Source organism: Saccopteryx leptura, chromosome 5 (genome assembly GCF_036850995.1).
Source record: "Saccopteryx leptura isolate mSacLep1 chromosome 5, mSacLep1_pri_phased_curated, whole genome shotgun sequence".
NCBI lineage: Eukaryota > Metazoa > Chordata > Mammalia > Chiroptera > Emballonuridae > Saccopteryx > Saccopteryx leptura.
In genome coordinates, this window is record NC_089507.1 from 118067309 (window position 1) to 118089683 (window position 22375).

The 22375-nt window shown below is 42.4% G+C and overlaps 1 protein-coding gene across 1 annotated transcript in view; it reads left to right on the forward strand.

Annotated features, from left to right (window-relative positions):
• The window catches only part of SVIL (supervillin), a 193996-nt gene that overhangs the window by 67114 nt on the left and 104507 nt on the right, over positions 1 to 22375 (forward strand). The window contains exons 3-4 of the mRNA XM_066386805.1: positions 8549 to 8606; positions 15064 to 15155. Of these exons, the coding sequence (XP_066242902.1) occupies positions 8549 to 8606; positions 15064 to 15155 (150 nt within the window). The remainder of the gene's footprint in view (positions 1 to 8548; positions 8607 to 15063; positions 15156 to 22375) is intronic.

Genomic DNA, 22375 nt, shown 5'->3' on the forward strand with positions numbered 1-22375 from the left:
TATTGCAGAGCAAGTGACCCCTTGCTCAAGCCAGCAACCTTGGGCTTAAGCCAGCGACCTTGAGCTTCAAGCCAGTGACCTTTGGGCTCAAACCATTAACCATGGGGTCATGTCTTTGATCCTGCGCTCAAGCCAGCAACCTTGGGGTTTCGAACCTGGGTCCTCTATGTCCCAGTCCAATGCTCTATCCACTGTGCCACTGCCTGGTCAGGCAGTCAGCCTTTTCTTTAAAAAGCACTTTTGAGGCCCTGGCCAGTTGCTCAATAAATAGAGCATAAGCCTGGTGTATGATTGGCCTGGGTTTGATTCCTGGTCAGGGCACACAGTAGAAGTGACCATCTACTTCTCCACCTCCCTCCCTCCCCCTTCTTTCCTCTTCTCCTCCTGCAGCAGTGGCTCGATTGGTTAGAGTGGATAGCTCCCTTGGAGTGCATCAACCTCAGGCACTAAAAATAGCTTGGTATTCGAGCATCAGCCCCAGTTAGGGTTGCCAGGTAGTTCCCTATTTGGGCACATGCGGGAAACTGCTTATCTCTCCTACTCTCACCTAAAAAATTAAAAATTAAATAAGTTAAAAAATAAAAAGAACTTTATTTGTGACTGGCATGGCTCTTTCAACACAGCCTATAAAGACATACCTGTGAGTCATAGTATGTCTTCTTGAAAGTGCTTTTGCCTTTTCACTTCTCCCTCCACCCATGGCCTGCTTTAAGTTATCTTGCATAGTAATGCAACACAGAATTTTATTTGCAGACCTGTCCTAACTATCACCACTGCCCAGAACTCACTGGGCCTTTCACAAGGCGTGCAGGCGAGAACTACACTCCAACGAGGGACCCAGAATGTTTGAGGAATGTGGGTGTGATACAAGGGAAATAAAAAGCTCTCCATGGCCCCCGCTGCTGGGATTACATCATGTCAGGCAGTTCTGCCCCAGATTAAGAGTCTCCACAAATAAAATCCCCCTGAGAAAACGAAAATATTATCTGCAGCTGCTGCTGGCATACGAAATACTTCTTTATGAGGCCATAAAAATACATCCTTCACTTCGGAATTTCAATCCAGCCATCCTTAGTCTATAGTGGCTAACAGCAGATTTCATTAACGTTGCTCTGTGGCCCTTCTTTAGAAATGCACCAGTAACTCACAGCGGCATGCATTCAGACAGCTGTGAGTCATGATGCCACCATGCCTGGTACTTTGCACCTCCATTCCAGCCAGTCGTCCTGTAGACTGGGAGCATGCAGGTACTGTGTGGGGAGCATAGCCAGGAGATGCAGGACTATGCCGTGTGGCCTCAGCAGGTGTGCGTGGACCCTGTGGCCCATGTCTCTCTTTATCATGCCAGGTTAAGTAATGCGGTCCCCTCCATCTTTCTTTTTAATTAAGTGAGAGGTGGGTAAGCAGAAAGACAGACTCCCACATGCTCCCTGACCAGGATCCACCTGGCAAGCCCTCTACTGGGCAATGCTCTGCCCACGTGGGGCCATTGCTCTGTTGCTTGGCAACCGACCAACTTGCTCTAACCAATTAAGTCATGGCCACAAGAATGGAAGAGAGAAAGAGAGAAGGAGGAGGGTGGGTGGAGAAGCAGATGGTCATTTTTTTTTGAGAACCCTGACCAGAAATCGAACCCAGGACATTCACATGCTGGGCTGATGCTCTACCACAAGCCAACCAGCCAGGGCCATGCTCCCTTTTCTCAAGAGTGCTTCCACATTCCTTTCTCTCATTTCATTGTGTCCTCACCTGCATATTCACTTCTTTGATTTTATTGGGGCTGGTCAGGGAAAGGTGGTTTTGCCAGTGGAAACACATTTCAAGTGGTCCTTCTTGGCTTGTGTAATTATCACCTGCAAGCTCAGTCTTCTGGCCTGCACACAAGGACAGTGGTAATATTTCCTGCAGGCTCGGTGAGGACTACATGAGTTTCATGCTCTGGAGCACTGAACATCGTGCCCACCCCCGCTGGTGTGTCAGTGAGAGTCCCCACCTCCCCTCTTCTGTACCACACACACCAAGCGCAGCAGGGAAAGGGCTAGCTGTCTCCCTCCCCACTGGCTTTGTTTCCACTTTCTTCTCTGTGACAGCGACCCCAGAGCGTGCCTGCCCTCGTGATGGTGGTGGGGGTGGGGTGAGTGTCACCAGCCAGAACAGTTAGTAGGGCAGGCCTCTCATTGTCGCCTCCATGTGACAAGCCGCAGATGTGCACTGCGCACTGCTCCCTCTGTGAGGGTGTGACACCTTGATCCTGGGTCATAACCCTTGGCTTTTGACCTTGGCAGTGTAGGAGGTGATCCTTCTTCCCCGGATCAGTTGCTCTGGTTTTTTTTGTTCCCTCCCATCCTGGGAAATTCTAACATCTTCTCGTTTCTTCCAACACACACAAATATTTATGTTCTACTTCATGGCTTCACATTTTAGAGAAAAAACAAGCAAACACAAGGCTTTAGTGGGAATCTCCAGTTAAGAAGGACTGGTAATGCTTTTCCTCTGTGCTGCTGATTGAAGAAATAGAATTGGCTTATTAAAGGTACACTATAATTTAAAATAAATAAAAACTAAACTAAACTGAAGAGCTTGGCTGAGGACGAAGAAGAGTAGAGGAGACTGCATGGCTTGTCTGCTTGAGTGACTCATTCATTCTGTCATTCCTCCAGGCTGTGTCTCACACACACACACACACACACACACACCCCACTCTGAGCCAGGCACTGCGCGGGCGTTGACCCCAGGGCTGAATCTCAGGTGTTGCCCTTAGAGATCTGTGATCCTTAGTGAGGAGGTAGGGGACGTTTTTGGGCAGGAACGTTTTGGTTTGATGAGCCACAGAGGAAGCACAGAGAGAGAAGGAAAGGTGTTTTTCCTTCTTGACCATCAAGCCATATTTAAATCTGTCCACCTTGTGTCATAATTGATAGGTAGAGCAAGGCATCCTAGTAAAATACTGTTGCCAACTTAACGAGGATATCCAAATTCTTTTTTATTCCATACTGGAATGTCAGCTTAAAAATTTAAGTTAGAGTTAATCCTTCATAATTCAAAGAAGCATTTTCATTCACTTAGGATAATTCTAATTGAGAATTCTAGGAACAGAGTCATTTTCAGAGACATAAATTGTGATGCACAAGTGATACTCTGTTTTTGTTTTTATTTTTTACTGTTTTTATAAAAGGTTATTTATGAGCATACTACTATTTATCTCACCTGATTATTCATCTCTAGAGTCAGCTGCTGCCATGATGTCCTCCCCTCCCACCTCCTCCCAACACCTCCCTCTTCCTCTGTGTTCCCAGTTAGCCCGGGCCTCTCATCCAGGTTTCTCCCACAGTGTCATCAGCAGCACGTCGGTGTTCCTTGCTGAGTTTCCTGTGACTGTTCGATTTGCCCTGTTTCTTCCCACTTGATAAGAGTTGGAGTGGTCAGCAGCACAGAGAAAGCACAGTGTCACCCTGGCCCCTGCAGCTCCTCGCTGACGTGCCCTCTGTGGACGTGCCTGCATTCCTTCAGCATGTCATTCTTCCTTTTCAAGTCATTTGTTTGTAGCTTAGAAATTAGTTCAGGTCAATATGGTTTGAAAGCAGAATATAAAATCATTTCAAATCATTTTTGTAGTGTGATCTCTAGCTTTTAGAGAAGATGGTTCCATTACTTTGTACAGTTATTCAGCAAACATTCACTGTAGGCCTGCTATGCACCAACTAAAGTTCAGTACTAAAGATGCAAAGATGGACATACGCAGGGTCCCCTGCCTCCTGGTGGGGGCATGTGAGGGCCAATCATGTTCTTGATGTCACCTCCCCAGGACCCGATGGCTGCATCCCTAACCGAGCGACGCCCAAGAGTAAGTTTCTCCTCTAGTCCTGTGTCTCTTCATCTTGTTAGATTCTCTTTAATGTCCCCTTGAGCACTAAGGGTCAATATCTAATTATTGTACATTTTTCTTGGAATTGCATGATCACAGCATGGTTCTACCAGCTACAGGTTGCACTTAAAATAAACAAGGGGGCTCCAGGGTGACTGGTTCTGCAGGAAGGAGCTTGGAAGTCACTGCCCCATCCTAACACATAAAAAGCTGAACAGACTAAAAAATCAACTCTTCTTGAGTCCATGGGGTGGGGGGACACAGGGCACAATACTGGACATACAAGCCCATACAAGGAGTGGTGGCTTCTCAGTGCAGAAACTCACAAGCAATACAAGAGAGCAAAGGCTGTCTCTTTAACCAATGGTGCTGAAACAGCTGGGCACCCAGGGGCAGACAAAGGAATCCAGACCTGGCCTTACCCCTTTCACGATAATGAACTCAGAATCGATCTTGAGCCTAAATGTAAAACACAAAAATATTAAAGTCCAGGTGATGGTGTAGAGGAATCCTGGAGTGCCTTGTGTCTGGCCATGACTGTTTAGGTGTGGTGCCAAAATCATGATTCGCAAAAGAAATAACCGATAAGCTGAACTTCATTAAAATAATGTTCTGCAAAAACAATACCAAGAGAAGTGGAAAAGCCACACACAGACTGGGAAAATATTTGCAGAGGACACATCTGTTATGTAAAATGCACAAAGATTCCTTAAAACTCAACAGTCAGAAAACAAACAACCCGAGACAAATGGGCCAAAGGCGTAAACAGACCCCCTCACCAAACAAGATATACAGACGACAAATAATCATATGAAAAGATGCTCCCCATCATGTGTCACCAGGAAATGCAAATCAAAACCATGATGAGACACCACTGCACACACATTAGAATGGCAAAAACCCAGAACGTTGACATCACCAAATTCTGGAGAGGGTGTGGAGCCGCAGTGCTCTCGTTCATTGCTGGTGGGGATGCAGAATACTACAGCCACTTGGGGAAACAGTGTGGCAGTGTCTTACAAAATGATACACACTCTATGACCCGGCCATTGTGCTCCTTGATACCCACAGAGTTTGAAAACGGATAGCTACTGAAGAACCTGCATGAGAATATTCATACCAGCTTTATTCATAGATTGCCAAAACCTCAAAGCAGGTGAACAGATAAACGAACTGTGGCCCAGCCAGACAACGGAACAGTATTCAGCACTCAAAAGAAACTGAGCCGTGTCCGGCTATGAAAAGACATGGAGGGATCTTAAATGCATATAACTGAGTGAAAGGAGGCAACCTGAAAAAGCGACATACTGTAAGGTTCTAGCTCCATGACATTCTGGAAGAGACCAAACTATGGAGTCATGAAAAAGATCGGGGAGTACTTCGATGAAGGCAGTGCACAGGGGATTTTTACGGCAATGAAAATAGTCTGTAAGATGATGTAAAGGTGGATACATGTCATTATGTGTTTGTCCAAACCCAGGGAGAGTAGAGCACCAACAGGGGCCTGAAGGCATAAACTGGGTCGTGGGTGTGTCATGTGGGTTCATCCTTGGTGAGCTATGTCCAAGGACATAACCAATACAAGGGAGCGAAGGTTGTCTCTTTAACCAGTGGTGCTGAAACTCACTACTCTGGTGAGTGATGTTGATGGGGGAGGGCTCTGCATGTGGGGCGCAGGGAGCACTCAGTTCCCTGAGAAACAAGGTCAGACGAGAGAGTCTCTGTGCCTTCCCCTTGGGAAGCAAACGGGACTGAAACCTGCCCTGAGAACATCAAGCCTCTTTTTTGAGAGATGGTAATGAAATACACAAAGGGCAGTCAAACAGAGAGTGCTTCATTTAAGAGCTTCTGCCTCAAATTTAAATTTCTGAGCCTCTCATACAATCTGCTTTTCTCTTTCCCCATAATTCCATTCATATGTTGTTCATCAACGTGAACTTTGGGGTTTTGGCTCCCAGTTAGGTAAAATATTTCATTTAACCTAGCAGAACCCACTCCAAGCAGCCTGGGAGTAGTTAGGCAGCCTCCCTCCTTCCCAGAACATCGAGAGGCTGTGTGTGTGTTTGTGTGTGTTTGTGTGTGTGTGTGTGTGTGTGTTTTGCTTGTTAGGCAGCCTCCCTCCCTCCCAGAACATCGAGAGGCTGTGTGTGTGTGTGTGTGTGTGTGTGTGTGTGTGTGTGTGTGTGTGTGTGTGTTTTGCTTGTTAGGCAGCCTCCCTCCCTCCCAGAACATCGAGAGGCTGTGTGTGTGTGTGTGTGTGTGTGTGTGTGTGTGTGTGTGTATGTATGTGCCTATTCCAGGAGCCAGTGTGCCCCAGCCTCCACCAGCCTGATTCCCGCTCACAGCCTGACAGCCGCAGCCTGTCGCCATGCCTTCACGATGCTCTCAAGGACAAGGACGCGGGGGCATGATTGCGCTTGCCCAGCTCTGGGAGCAATCTCATCCCAGAGCTGGTGAGACGGCCACGGGCTACTGCTGGCAGGTGGAGAATCACGGTAGAGTAGGCTCTGTGGCCAGGCTTCCCATGTGTGACCATGATCAGGAATCCAGGGTTTTCCGCCTATCTAGGAGCACTCAAGTTCCCTGAGAAACAAGGTAAGACGAGAGAGATCGTAAATGGGCTTCTGTGCGTCTTTTTTTTTTTTTTCCTGAAGCTAGAAACGGGGAGAGACAGTCAGACAGACTCCCGCATGCGCCCAACCGGGATCCACCCGGCACGCCCACCAGGGGGCGACGCTCTGCCCACCAGGGGGCGACGCTCTGCCCACCAGGAGGTGATGCTCTGCCCCTCCGGGGCGTCGCTCTGTTGCTACCAGAGCCACTCCAGCGCCTGGGGCAGAGGCCAAGGAGCCATCCCCAGCGCCCGGGCCATCTTTGCTCCAATGGAGCCTTGGCTGCGGGAGGGGAAGAGAGAGACAGAGAGGAAGGAGAGGGGGAGGGGTGGAGAAGCAAATGGGCGCTTCTCCTGTGTGCCCTGGCCGGGAATCGAACCGGGAGTTCTGCACGCCAGGCCGACGCTCTACCACTGAGCCAACCGGCCAGGGCCTTCTGTGCGTCTTTTATAAAATAAAGAATGCCTTCCAGTTCCCCTTGTCTTCCCTGCCTCCAGTTAGCTCTGCTGTTTTCCCAGAAGGCACTGTAACTAAATTGAGCTTATAAATGAGCTTACCTTGGGATTGCTGAAAAACGTGATTTTTTTTTCTTTCTCTGTTATAACTTAAAGATATTACAAAACCACAAAAGCCTTCCTGTAGGGGAAAAAAAAGTCAGTTCAGTTGGAATGCCCAAACTTTGGATCAAGTTCTGAACTTTAGCTAAACTATTTTTCTAAACCCAGTGCTATATATTAAATTATTTCCAGTAGGCGGTGGTGAGTGTCTTTTTATTAAATCTTCATAGGGAGCAGTTTGGAACAAAGTGTTGTCTTTTTCTTTCTTTTTTTTTTTTTTAGAGGCTTTCTTTGCAGCACAGGCAAATCTGTGCTCTCGATTTAACCGCTGAAGGGGTGTCACAAATTCAGGACTCTGACCGTGTGCAAATGAAGCAAGCGCTGAGGTTGTTTTGAATGTCACATGTGAAATTCAGCCACAGTATAGAAAAGTATATTCTAACACAAATGCACTGTTAGGTAGTGATTGGGATCCTTCAGGCCTCAGTAATTCTCTTCTGTAGTATGTGATAGCTTTTCAACTGAGTGCTCATTGTAAAACATATATATATAACAGGGTATTTCTATAATCAGGATAAAAGCAGTATACTTTTCATTTTCTCCTATTCCTCTAGTTGGTCAGACTTTCCAAATTCTAGGATACTGAATATATTTTGATGGATAATGACATGTCAGCATGTGGTGTGTTTTGTACCTCCTCTTCCTTGGGCTTCTGACCCCAAACATTAACCAGAGAAAGGCATGTCCTTGCGGAAGGTTTCTCTAAGTGTCTACCTGTGGCTTTCTTGGTGGACAGATGATTTCTCTGCCCAAAGCTGCAACACTGATGACTTGCCACCAGACCAGTGATAACTGCACGCGGTTTTGATTAACTGGTTCGCTTGGATGTGTGCTTTTGCTGTGTGGGATTGTTCCCAACTGGCATTGCGTAGCATCTATGTTGTCTTCACAAGTAAATGAGTGGTTTATTTGATGTGTTGTTATTATTTAGGATTCAGTGAGGGCAGTAAAAACATAGCAGAAGCATTCCCCAGCTTTCCTCAGCCCCTTCCCAAGCCTCCTCCCCACACAGCCTTTAAAAGCATCTCAAATATTCCAGACGGTGATGACCTTTCTGGTTACCTTGGCCAAAATTTAAAACATTTTTTCTCCTGAGTATAAGTGTATAACTGTTACTCTTGTAGCTATATGAATTTAAATGATAGCATTTAAATATGTGATTTTTTTTACCCTCAGATTATGTTGAGATTCTTTTACTAGAGAAAACCAAGCAAATCTCGCCTGTGTAAAATGTGTATTGTTGAGTTTGTTCTTAGAAGGTGTCATTTTTTTTTTATTCATTATTCTTGTCTGGTTAATGGTTTTCTTTTTCTTAAATGATACATTTAAGAGGAGTTTAAAGAATTTTCTTTCACATTGAGTTTTTTTTTAACTGTGTAGTTTTCTCAATCTTTCTTTCTTTCTTTCTTTCTTTCTTTCTTTCTTTCTTTCTTTCTTTCTTTCCTTCTTCTTAGATTTCAACAAGAAAAACTTATGCTTTATTGGATTCCCATGTCAAAGAAAAGTTCCAAGGTAAAGTGCTCTTCACTCAAGGACTTTTGTTTTGCAGATTTGTAGTGGCTTTTAAATTTATTTCCAAAATTTCCAATTTATGCATGTAAGTGTTTGTCAGTATATGTTCTCTCCAGAGTTTGATTTGTGAAAATAGAAACTCATTAGCCAGCTCATTTCACAGCACGTTCAGCCAGCAAAGATTCTTTCTCATGCACTTAATACTGTTTACAGAACCGCAAACTCATGAAGAGCTTTTATCTTGTTTTTCTCATACCTGCCTCTAAGCATGGGATGTCCTTTTGCAATCAGTCCATCAAGTCAGGGAGCTTTTGATGTTTTAAGAAAGGATTTAGAACAGCTCCAAAAGGAGAAATGCACCCCCATGTTTGTGGCAGCATTGTTCACAATAGCGAAGATCTGGAAACAGCCCAAGTGTCCGTCAGAGGACGAGTGGATTAAAAAGCTTTGGTACATATATACTATGGAATACTACTCAGCCATAAGAAATGATGACATTGGATTATTTACAACAACATGGATAGACCTTGATAACATTATACTGAGCGAAAGAAGTAAATCAGAAAAAACTAAGAACTATATGATTCCATACATAGGTGGGACATAAAGATGAGACTCAGAGACATGAACAAGAATGTGATGGCAACAGGGGTGGGGGGTGGGGGGAGGGGGGATGGGGTGAAGAAGGAGAGAGGAGTTGGGGGAGGGGAGGGGCACAAAGAAAACCAGATAGAAGGTGACAGAAGACAATTTAACTTTGGGGGAGGGGTATACAGCACAAATGTCAAAATAATCTAGAGATATTTTCTCTCAACATATGTACCCTGATTTATCAATGTCACTGCATTAAATTTAATAAATAAATTTTTTTAAAAAAGAAAGGATTTAGGCTTATTTCTCCTTCTTTTCTCCCTTTCACTTTCCTTCCATTCTTTCCTCCCTCCATACCTCCACCCATCTGTCTACCTGACTTCATCCCTGCACTTTTAACCTTTCTGCATTTCAGTTCCTTTGGCTATAGGATATTATAGGTACTAATTAAACTTACCTAATATGCTAAAACTCCATGGTACATAATCCCTGATATAAGATAATGTAAAAGTTAGAGTTTGTGCCAAACAAGATAGCTGTATCTCAGGTGCTTCTTAGCTTATCCCTCACACACAGGCATGGATCTCAACCTACCTTTCCTTAAGCTAAGGGACCCCTAACTCCACTCAGATGTTCTTGTTCCTAATGTTTATGTATGATACTATTTCTTTACTTTAAAAGGTTTGCATTTCTATAGCATTGGAATACACAGTTGTCTGCCTTCTGTCCTCACCGGGCTAAACCTGGCTTTGCACTGGAAAATGTCAGGATTGATCTTGTGAACATAGGAGAGGGGCTATCACCTCGATGAATTTCATTCACATTTCAGTATCAGGTAAACTAGAGCAGTGATGAGCCAGGGTCATCAGGAAGGTTGTTTCATTTGACTCATGAAATCTTCTTTTTCTAGTGCTTGACACAGTTTCCCCTACTTCTTGTCTTTGCCATGTTTTGGACAGGATCTAAGGCTTCTGTTTTAGTCTGTTCAGACTTCTGTGACATATACCGCATAGCTTACAAATACCAGAACTTTGCTCCTCACAGTTCTGGAGGCTGGAGTCTGAAATCAGGGTGTCAGCACGGTGGGGGGAGGCCCTCCTCCAGGTTGTCAACTGCTGATGTCTTGTAGCCTCACTTGACAGAATAGTATAGGAGACTGTCTGGGTCTCGTAAGGGCACCACTCTCATTCATGAGGGCTCCATTCTTGTGACCTAATCATCTTCCAAAGGCCCATCTCCTAATATCATTCCTTGAGGAATTAGGATTTCAACAGATGGATTGAGAGTGAGACACAGATATTCAGACCACAGCAGCTTAGTTCCCAGTATGTCCCTAGCAAGTTGGTTTAGCTCTAATGGCAAAGAAAAGGGAATACGTGGGAAGGGAGACAGGAAGTTATTGCTCATTCAAGGATAAGAAAAGCAGACAATGTGAAGGTCAGACACTTCCATGGAGAGAGGCTCAGAGAAGCATAGACTTTCTAACATGGTGGGCATTATCCCCCGTGCACCTGTGAGAATGACAGCCTCCTTGCCGTTGTGCTGCGTGTAGAATGGGCTGCAGATACCAGAGCCTGCCTCCTTCAAAGAAATCGAAGCAACCAGGCACCAGAGGTGAAAATGTGAAGTAATGGGTTTTGGATTCCCATATCTTGTCATTTAAACTTCAGTAAGGGCGTAAGGAGATTGCAGAAGAGTTATTGTAATAGCAGGTCCCACATTTTCTAAAAGATAGAAGGTAATGACAGCAGAATAGCCTGCTCTCACTTCAACAAAATTTCTCCTTGTTGCTACTGCTGGACATTTAAGTAGGTTAATGGGACACATTAAAAAATATATCATGGAAACTGGTGGCAAGCTCAGGTTATTGAAGCAGAGTGAGAAAATGAGTCATGAAGAGGGAGCTCTATTTCAGAGGAAATGGAGATAGATAAAAATGTAAAAGGTTCCTCTTAATATTAGAAACTTTTAAAATTATAATTAAAAAATGAAAACTAGAACTTACTTTAGTTCTATATGGGGATATGGTTTTATACTGAAATATGGGACCATTTGGTTGAGCTATGGAATCCACTGAGGCCTGCGAAGGTGGTCCGGGCAGAGCCCCTTCTCCCAGAGGGGACGACCCTAGGGAAGAGTGGGGTGTGGCATCAGGGACTTAGTGCTCAGCTGAGCAACTGAGTCTGGAGTGGGCCAGCAGCAATGCCACTCCTGTTCCTCTGACTCAGGAAAGGGAGGGGAGGCTGCTGTTAGGGCGCTGTTGGGCGTGTGTGTTCACCAGCCATCAGATGATCAGAAAGAGCTACTTGTTCAGAAGTGGTTCAGAATCCTTTAGTGGCATGTTTTACCTGCATTTACCCTGCTGACTTTACCCTTGGATATAAAAAATCCAGAAAAGAGGCATGACTTTTTTCTTTTTTTTTTTAAGTAAGAGGAGAGGAGATACATAGATAGATTCATGCATGCCTGACCAGGAGATACCCAGCAACCCCCGTCTGGGGCTGATGCTCAAATCAACTGAGCTATCCTCAGTGCCTAGAGCCGACACTTGGACCAACTGAGCCATTGGCTGCAAGAGGGGAAGAGAGAGAGAAGAGAGAAAGGAAGGGGATGAGAAGCAGATGGTTGCTGCTGTGTGCCCTGACCAGGAATTGAACCCGGACGTCTGCATGCTGGGCCGATGCTCTATCCACTGAAATGACTAGCCATGGCCAAGATACGACTTTTTTCAAAATATGGTTTCATAATGATTTGAGGGGTCTTACCTCAGTTACAGCTTTTGTTACATGAGTCAGAGCCACCCCTTCTAAGCCATTCTCCTCTATCTTTCTACCTGCTCATCTGCTTCATCAGATGTTACCAGACCTTTAGTTGGAATAAGAATGAGGGAGATGATAGAAGCAAGAACAAGATGTAAAGGCAGCCACGTGATTCCAATAATAAAAGTTTACCTTCAAGGTGGAGACTTACATATAGAATGACTTTATAAACATATGCAGATATGCTGATTTCACTCACACATGTGAGGTGAGCCAAGGTAATAGGAGAGGTGTCTTCCCAATCATGTATTCTAAAGATGAAGGAAGGAAATGAAGGAAGGAAGGGAAGGAGGGAGGAAAGAAGCTTATAACTGACATTATTAAATATATGCCCTTCTAATTATTCTCGGTATTTAAAATTCTGTGTGCCCCTATCACACCAATAGTGTGTAAAATGTAGATGTAAAATGCTTCCAAGTATGCTGTAGCATACATTGAAAGTGTTTTGTTGTAGTCATTCATTCATTCATCCAACACATTTTTATTGATTTCTAAAACTACTGTTACGAACCAGTTATTTTAATGAAAACAGACACTTGTGATATGTCCTACAAGTAGAAATAAGGGTACAGTGCGAGAGAATAACCCCGGGATGCATAATGTGGATTCGGTGCCAGGTGGGACAGGCACCAGGTCAGAGGGTCTTCCCTGAGGAAATGGCCATCGGCGGAGGATGCAGCCAGGTTGGACAGACTGCGACACTGGAGAGGCGACAATGTTTACAGTGAGCCCGTTGCAGAGGTCTGAATCATGTTCCTAATAGTGCTCCACTTTTTTTTGCTTTCCAGCCAACTGTGAAAGGCTGTTGTGTTATTGGTGCTGACACTATTTGCAGCCTGTTTCAAGAACGTAGAGTGAGCATGGAGCCAGGGGCTGGCGGGTGACGATTTGTGAACTCCACTCTAAATGTTCGGCGGAATCTTTAACTTGGGGGTGATTTCTTAGTCTTCATTAGTGGCTTTATGATAAGCAGGATAAAATAAAGAGGGGAAATAGAAACATATAGATGTTTGTTTTTGAAAATAATGAGATAATATTTGCCCCCCCAAGTCAATGGCTTAAGAAGCTGAATATTTCAGGGATTGAATCATTTTCATGTACTTTTTTTTTCCACTGAGATTTTCAGTTTCCCAAACAAAGTACAGACCTTAATGAAGATGTCTAACAATTGGTTAGTCCATTAAAATAGCATGTTGTTCCTTAAGTAGGCTCATTTCTGTGGTTATTTAATTTGTTAGGTTTAAACTAACTCATGCACCTGAAAGGAGTCATTACTGCATTACAACTCACTGTTCAAAAGTCTGTGCTAATTCTATGTATCTGACCTAAGCAGGAGCCCAAGTCTCTTTTTAAGCCATCTGGAGCATGGTTTACAAATACGACTTATTTCAAGACATTTTATTAAATTATATGAATGCACAGCACTCCTATTTGTGAATAAAAGCCATACCACACTCAAACAATGATGAAGGCTTCAGAACCTGGTTCTAGGAAGATGGGATGTTGTGCCCCACTGTGGAATGCATGCAGGTTCCTGGACATTTGATTTTTATATGGGAGAGAAGTCATCCAGGTGACCCATGTATGCAGGATGCACAGCGTCCTCCTCCATCTACTCTCAGGCCCCTGTGAAGGATACCCTATAGAGCAGGAACACAGGTGGAGGACCAATAAATACATAAGGAATGTCAGCTTGGCACTGAGTGCATTTTTAGGCCGATTGCTCACCTCTCTGAAGCTGATCGGATCACTAGGGAACACTAGTTTTCCATTTTCCTAGGTGTGTTTTCTTCCTCCGAGGCAGCAGCACCAGCATGCCCAACCCCAGGTGCGTTCCCATGGAGGACCGTGAGGTTGTGGGTACAGCAGTCCTGGGGCTGCAGCTGCCACCAAGTTAGAGCAGGGGCTAAATTTGTATCTCATGTACCCTTCTTGCAAATCGATGTCCTTGGGCAAGTCATTTAGCTGTTTCCCAGCATGTAAACTAAGGCTGACCATCGTTGTGGCGGTGTGCCGGGGCCAGCGCATGGTGCCTGCACAGCCACGGTGCGTCTGTGCCAGGGTCTGCGCTCAGTGAGTCCTGTGGGCGCCTGAAAAGAGGCCATAGTGGGGTATTTACACAGCCAGGCATAGTGCACAGTGGGTGACTTGGGATGGAGTAGAGGTGCACAGAGGGCAGGAGGCAGTTGTTAAACATCTACTGAAGCAGCACTGGTTCCTGCCGCACAGCATCTGGTGAGGATGAATGAGTTGAAGCACCTCCCTCCTTTAGCACAGCAGGGAGGATGTAGCAAATGCTCTGTCTCTTTACTTGTGTCCTTTGTCTTTTCCTCTGTGGTTCTTCCCAGACACATTTTTATGAGGCTATTAGACCTATTCTCCTTGCTTTGACTTCTTGGTTGTTACTGTAATGTAATTTTAGAATAGGAAAGCATGTACATCACCTAAACCAGTTGCTGGGTTTCTGAGAAAGAAGGTGTAGCCCAGAGAAGTCATGTGGTAATCCACACCGAAGCTGCTGTTGGTGACTAGACCAAGGTGGTGCCACCCTGTGCCATGCCGCCTGCCTCAACAAAGGAAATGATTCAGTTTGCCTGAGCTGTGATGGCAGTAGATCAAGTGTAGACCTGGGATGCTGAGGTCACCGGTTTGTAACCCCGGGCTTGCCCGGTCAAGGCACATACAAGAAGCAACTATTACGAATTGATGCTTCCCACTCTTCCTCCCTTCTCTCTCTCTCTCTCTCTCTCTTCTCTCTAAAATCAGTAAATAAAAATCAAAAAAAGAAAAAGAAAAAATGATCAGTTGTATCAAAATATCATATTAGCATGACTAGGTTACCAATAAATTCCCACAAATAAAACTTTTTACTTATGACCTATATATGCATATTTAAGTATATATAACAGTAGCATAATTTTTATGTTTGTACATTGTTTTACTTAGTGTCATGTATCTAAATTATATCATCTATGTTGATTTACATAGTATCATAGATCTTGATCATGTCTTGACTTTTAACATTTTATTAATGGAGAAATTTTTAGCTTTCAGAAGGAGTTCTTGCTTGAAGATAAAGAACAACTTGCTAACTGCAAAAGAAGTGTTGATGCTAAGCTTTTAACTGCACTTCCTAAAGGTAAGACTTTTTCTAAGTGGTTGACCGGCATCCTGGGCACATAACTCTTGTGATATGTGGTTTCCTTTGAGAACTCTTTAACTAACTTCCAAGCTTCTATTTTCCTTTGGGTCCCTTTCTGCTTCATCCAAGGATGCACCTCAATTAAAGCGCTTCTGTTCTTGCATTTTTTAATGGTATTTATTTTTATTTGTTAAATTTCTATTATTATTTTATTGTGTTAACATGGATTCAAGTGTCTCACTCAATATAACTCCCCTACCCCCCCACCCTCATGTCCCCCATAACACCCCTTTTGCACCCGTCCCCCAAACTCCCTCCCCTCTTCCCTCTAGGATTTGTGGTCCTGTTATCTGTACATATGTGTTATGTATATATACTTTCACTAATCTCTTCACCTTCTCTGATGCCATCCCCTCATCCCCCTTCCCTCTGACAGCTGTCCCTCTGCTCCCTGTGACCCCGCCTCTGCCTCTATTCCATCCCTCAGTTCACGTTCTTCATTAGATTCCACATATAAGTGAGATCATACGATATTTGTCTTTCTCTGCCTGACTTATTGCATTTAGCATAATAATCTCCAGGTCAATCCATGCTGTTGCAAAAGGTAAGATTTTCTTCTTTTTCATGGCCATGTAAAAGCTTTTTAATTCACTTGTCCACTGATGGATACTTGAGCTGTTTACAGATCTTGGCTATTGTAAACAATGCCACAGTAAACATGAGAATGCATAACTTCTTTTGAATCAGAGATTTGGTAATCTTAAGATATAATATGTTCCTAAAAGTGGGATAGCTGGGTCAAAAAGCAGTTTCATTTTTAATTTTTTAAGGCAATGCCATACTGTTTTCCACAGTGACTGTACAAGTCTGATTCCCACCAGCAGTGCAGGAGGGCTCCTTTTTCTCCACATCCTCGCCAGCACTTATTGTGTGTTGATTTGTTAATGAGCACCATTCTGACAGGTGTGAGATAATATCTCATTGTAATTTTAATTTGCATTTCTCTGATGATTAGTGACATTGAACATTTTTTCAATATACCTATTGGCCATCTGTATGTCCACTTTGGAGAAGTTCTATTCAGTTCTTTTGCCTATTTTTTAATTGGATTATTTACCTTCCTGGTGTTGAGTTTTAGAAGTTCTTTATAAATTTTGGTTATTAACCCCTTATCAGACATATTGGCGATTATGTTCTCCCATCATGTAGGTTGTCTTTTTATTTTGTTAATGGTGTCTTTTGCTGTGCAAAAGCTTTTTAGTTTGATATAGTCCCATTTGTTTATTTTGTCCTTTATTTCACTTGCCCGTGGAGATAAATTGGCAAAAATATTGCTATAAGAGATATTGGACAGTTTATTGCCTATGTTTTCTTTCCATATGTTTATGGTTTTGTGACTTACACATTTAAGTCTTTTATCCATTTTGAGTTTATTTTTGTGAATGGTGTAAGTTGGTCATCTAGTTTCATTTTTTTGCATGTAACTATTCAATTTCCCAACACCATTTATTAATAAGACTGTCTTTGCTCCACTGTATGCTGTTACTTTATTTGTCAAATATCAATTGACCATAAAAGCGTGGGTGGATTCCTTGTTCTGTTCCATTAGTCTGTATGTGTATTCTTATGCCAGTACCTAGCTGTTTTGATTGCTATGGCCTTGTAGTATAACTTGATATCAGGAAATGTGATATCTCCCACTTTATTCTTCATTTTTAAGATTGCTGAGGCTATTCATGTTCTTTTTTGGTTCCATATAAGTTTTTTGGAATATTTCTTCTATATCTTTGAAGTATGCCATTGGTATTTTAATAGCAATTACATTAAATTTATAGACTGCTTTAGATAATATAGTATAGACATTTTTATGATGTTTATTGTTCCTATCCATGAACATGGTATATGCTTCCACTTGTTTGTATCTTCTTTGATTTCTTTTTTCAATGTCTTATAATTTTCCGAGTACAAATCTTTTACCTCCTTGGTTAAATTCATTCCTACATACTTTGTTTTTGTTGTTGTTGTGACAGTGAAGGGGATTGTTTCCTTAATTTCTCTTTCAGACAGTTTATTGTTGGTGTATAATATGCCACTGATTTCTGAATATCAATTTTATATCCTGCCACCTTGCTGAATTCATTTATCAGGTCTAGTAGTTTTTTGACTGAGACTTTAGGGTTTTCTATGTACAGTATCATGTCATCAGCAAAGAATGATAGTTTTATTTCTTATTTTCCAATTTGGATGCCTTTTATTTCTTTTTCTTGTCTGATTGCTGTGGCTAGGACTTCCAGAACTAGGTTGAATAAGAGTGGTGAAAGGGGGCACACCTGCTCTGTTCCTGATCTTAAGGGAATTGCTTTTAATTTTTGCTTGTTGGCTGTCAGTTTGTCATAGATGACCTTTATCATGTTGAGGTATGTTCCCTATATTCCCACGTTGCTGAGAGTTTTGATTAAAAATGGGTGCTGGATTTTATCAAATGCATTTTCTGAATCTAATGATATAATCATGTGATTTTTATTCTTCTTTTGTTTATGTGATGAGTCACATTTATTGATCTGCAAAATTTGTACCAGCCTTGCCTCCCTGGAATAAATTTCACTTGTTCATGATGTATGATTTTTTTAATATATTGCTGGATCTGGTTTGCTAATGTTTTATTGAGAATTTTAGCATCTAAGTTCATCAGGGATATTGGCCTATAGTTTTCTTTCTTTGTAGTGTCTTTACCTGTTTTGGAGTGAGGATCATGCTTGCCTCATAAAAGGACCTTGGAAGTCTTCCCTCATCTTGAATATTTTGAACTAGCTTGAAAAGAATAGATGTTAGTTCTTTGAATGTTTGGTAAAATTTGCCTGTGAAACCATCCAGTCCAGAACTTTTGCTTGCTGAGAGTTTTTTGATAACTGTTTCAATTTCATTTGTTGTAATCGGTCTGTTTAGGTTTTCTGATTCTTCCAGAATGAGTTTTGGAAAATTGTTGGTTTGTAGGAATTCATCCATTTCACCTAGGTTGTTCAATTTTTTGGCATATAGATCTTCATAGTATTTTCTTACAATCTTTTGTATTTCTGCTGTGTCACTTGTTACTTCTTTACTCTCATTTCTAATTTTATTTATTTGAGTCCTCTCTCTTTTTTTCCTGATGAATCTGGTTAATGGTTCGTCAATCTTGTTTACCTTTCCAAAGAACCAGCTCTTGGTTTCATTGATCTTTTGTATTGTTTTTTTAGACTCTATGTCATTTATTTTCACTCTAATCTTTATTATTTCCTTCCTTCTACTTCCTTTGGGCTTTATTTGTTGTTCTTTTTCTAGTTCTTTCTTTTTTTCTTTCTAGTTCTTTTAAATGCAGGGTTAAGTTGTTTACTTGACCTTTTTCTTTCTTCTTAAGGTATGCCTGTAATGCTCTGAACTTCCTTCTCAGGACTGCTTTTGCTGTGTCCCATAAATTTTGAGTTGCTGTATGTTCATTTTCATTTGTTTCAAGGAAATTTTTTATTTCTTCCTTTATCTCATTAACCCGTTCATTATTTAATAACATGCTATTTAGCCTCCAAATGTTTGAATATTTTTTAGTTTTTCTATTGTAGTTGATTTCTAGTTTCATGCCATTGTGTTTAGAGAAGATGCTTGATATGATTTCAGTCTTTTTAAAGTTATTGAGACTTGTTTTGTGTCCTAACATGTGGTCCCTCCTAAAGAATGTACCATGAGTACTTGAAAGGAATGTATATTCTGCTGCTTTGGAGTGAAAGGTTCTGAAGATATAAATTAAATCCAGTTGATCTAGTATGTCATTTAAGCTTCTGTTTCTCCATTAATTTTCTGTCTGGAGGATCTATACATTGATGTTAGTGGAGTATTAAAATCCCCTACTACTATTATAGTATTGCTGTCGATATCCCCCTTTATATCCATCAAAATCGGCTTTATATATTTAGGAACTCCTATATTAGGCATATAAATATTTACAATGGTTATATCCTTCTGTTTGATTGCTCCCTTTATCATTACATAGTGACCTTCTTGATCCCTTACTATAGCCTTTGTTTTAAAGGCTATTTTGTCAGAGATAAGTGTTGTTACCCCAGCTTTCTTTTCATTTTCATTTGCATGAAATACTTTTTTCCATCTCTTCACTTTCAGTCTATGTGTATCTTTTATTCGGCAGTGGGTCTCTTGTAGGCAGTATATGTATTGGTCCTGTTTTCTTAGCCATGCAGCTACCCTATGTTTTTTTGTTTGTTTGTTTGTTTGTTTGTTCTTTTACAGAGACAGAGAGAGCCAGAGAGAGGGATATATAGGGACAGACAGACAGGAATGGAGAGAGATGAGAAGCATCAATTATTAGTTTTTCATTGCAATACCTAGTTGTTCATTGATTGCTCTCTCATATGTGCCCTGATTGTGGGGCTACAGCAGACTGAGTAACCCCTTGCTTGAACCAGCAACCTTGGGTCCAAGCTGGTGAGCTTTGCTCAAACCAGATGAACCCGTGCTCAAGCTGGCAACCTCAGGGTCTCGAACTTGGGTCCTCCACATCCCAGTCCAATGCTCTATCCACTGTGCCACCACCTGGTCAGGCTACCCTATGTCTTTTGATTGGAGCATTTAATCCATTTACATTTAAGGTTATTATTTACATTTAAGGATATGTACTTATTTATTGCCATTTTATTCTTTAAATCTATAATCCTCTTTTTCTCAAATTTTTTTTCCTTTTCTCTTTTTACAGCAGGTCCCTTAACATTTTTTTGCAGTACTGGTTTGCTTGTAATAAATTCATTGAGTCTTAGTCTGTGAAGCTTTTTATTTCTCCTTCAATTTTTAACAATAGCATTGCTGAATCAAATAGTCTTGGTTATAGGTTCTTGTTTTGCATCACTTTGACTATTTCTTGCCATTCCTTTTTGGTCTCAAGTGTTTCTGTTGAGAAGTCAGATGTCATCTCTATGGGGGCTCCACTGTAAGTAATTAACTGCTTTTCTCTTTCAACTTTTAGTATTCTTTCTTTGTCTCTTAACTTTGGCTTTTCAATTGTGATGTGTCTTGGTGTAAGCTTCCTTGGGTTTCTCTTTAATGGGACTCTCTGTTCCTCTTGAACTTGTTTGACTTTTTCCTTTATCAATCTAGGGAAACTTTCAACTATGATTTCTTCAAACAGGTTCTCTATACCTTGTTCATTCTCTTCTCCTTCAGGAACCCCTATGATGCAGATGTTGCTTCTCTTTATGTTGTCACAGAGGTCTCTTAGAGTTTCCTCAGTCTTTTTGAGCCTCTTTTCCTTTTGCTGTTCTGCTTCTATGCTTCTGTTTATCTTGTCCTCTAATCACTGATTCCATCCTCTGCTTCATCCAGTCTGCTGTTGATTCCTTCTAATGCAGTCTTCATTTCTGATATTGTATTTGTCATTTCTGACTGATTCTTTTTTATGATTCAATGTCCTTTTTGAACTTGGCTATGTCTTTATTTAGGTGCTCATTATGTCCTTCTTGGTTGCTCTAAGATTCTTGAGCATCCTAAAATTTATTATTTTAAACTCTGCATCTGGTAGTTTGGTTACTTCCATTTTATTTAGTTCTTTTTTGGGGGATTTCTCTTGTTGATTCACTTGAGTCACATTTCTTTGCCCATTTTTTCTGTGTATTAGGTAGCACTGTTTGATTTTGAAATTTGTGTGTTATATTTATGAGGAAGTTGGGCTTGGTGGTAGTGCCCTCCAGGCCACCTTGTTCTAGGAATGCTTTTGGAGGGTACTATTTTCCTTCTTGTTTTATGTGAGTATTGAATGCAGTTGGTTCTTCCATGGATATGTTTATTCCTTCAGGCTGGCTGGCTTTAAGGGTCATTGATCATGTATATTATAAATTGTGCAATGTCTGTCCTATGGGGAGTATTTATTGTCCACAGTGTATGGCACCTACTAGACTCCTCTTTGGGTTGTGCTGCTGTGTAGCTAGCTGAGTCTAAGGTTGGTGCTGTCTGCCACCCACTACCAGTTGTGCTGCTTCTGGATCTTCTTGTGTTGGCATTAGCCATTGTTTGTAATCCACTGTAGGCTACCTGTTGGCAGCTACTACTCTTTTCACTGTGTCTGCGTTTTCTGTGCCTGGGTAGTGTGGGAGGGGCCAACCTATGTATAAGGATCAGCTTCATTCCACTTAGAGATGACAGCAGCTCCGTAAAAGCCCTAAGCTCTGTAAGATTTGTCTCCACTTTTGAGCTGCTTCACCTCCTCTTGCAGCTGCCTGGTCTTCCCACAGAGTCTTCTTTAGAAAGATTGTTGTGTGGGCTCAGACTGGCCTCACCCAACCAAGCCCTCTACAGGTTGCAATCTTGTTGGGTTAGGGCAGCTAAGGTTGATAATATGACATTAGTGGGACTCACTACATCAGGGGTCTCTTGGTCAGGAGCTCAGTACAGGGAATGTAGCCCCTAATCCAGAGCTTAATTCCTCAGCCACTGCTGGTTACTCAAATTTTATTTCTCCTCATCAAGGTAAGCAGCGGGCTCAGATTGAGGCCAACAGTCCCCTCTGCTGAAGTTCTTACAGCTGATGAGACCCTGGTCTTAGGGAGAAAGACTGAGATTGTCCTTTCCTGGGATTGACTCTTCCCCCCTAGAAAGTGGCTAAGCCCCTCAACCAAATCCAACGATAGGCTCACAGGGACCCATACTTTAAATCTCCATGTTCCAAACCTCTCTCCCTTCCCCCTGTGGAATCTTGCCCATTGGGGCAGGATATCCAGCACCCAGGCCAGGTGACTGTAAAGCTCCACCCGATCCAATGCACATGAGCTGCTGTGCTCATGCTCATCACAAAAAGCGGAACTCACCTCAGCTGGGCCGGGTGTGAGGTGCTTTTCCTTAGGATTCCACTCTAGCAAGGGTTGTTAAATCCTGAACCAATGCTCTCCACAGCTGGCTGCTGGATGTGCCTGCCCTGGGCCTCCCTGGCAGGAACCTGATGCAGACCAGTGGAAGACACTGCCCATGAGTGGCCCTCAGCAACCTTCTTGGAGCTACAAACAATCCAGAGTTTGTGGCTGCCTCTGCTGGGCCCAGGTGCTCATGGAAATACCAAGCTGCCCACCTAGGCTGGCTTTTACCCACACTGAACCTGGGAGGATGTCCACTTAGAAAGTCAAAGTTCCCCGAGTCCTGCCTCCTGCATCCTCTGTCTGCTGGCTGCTTGTTGGGCTCGAACACTG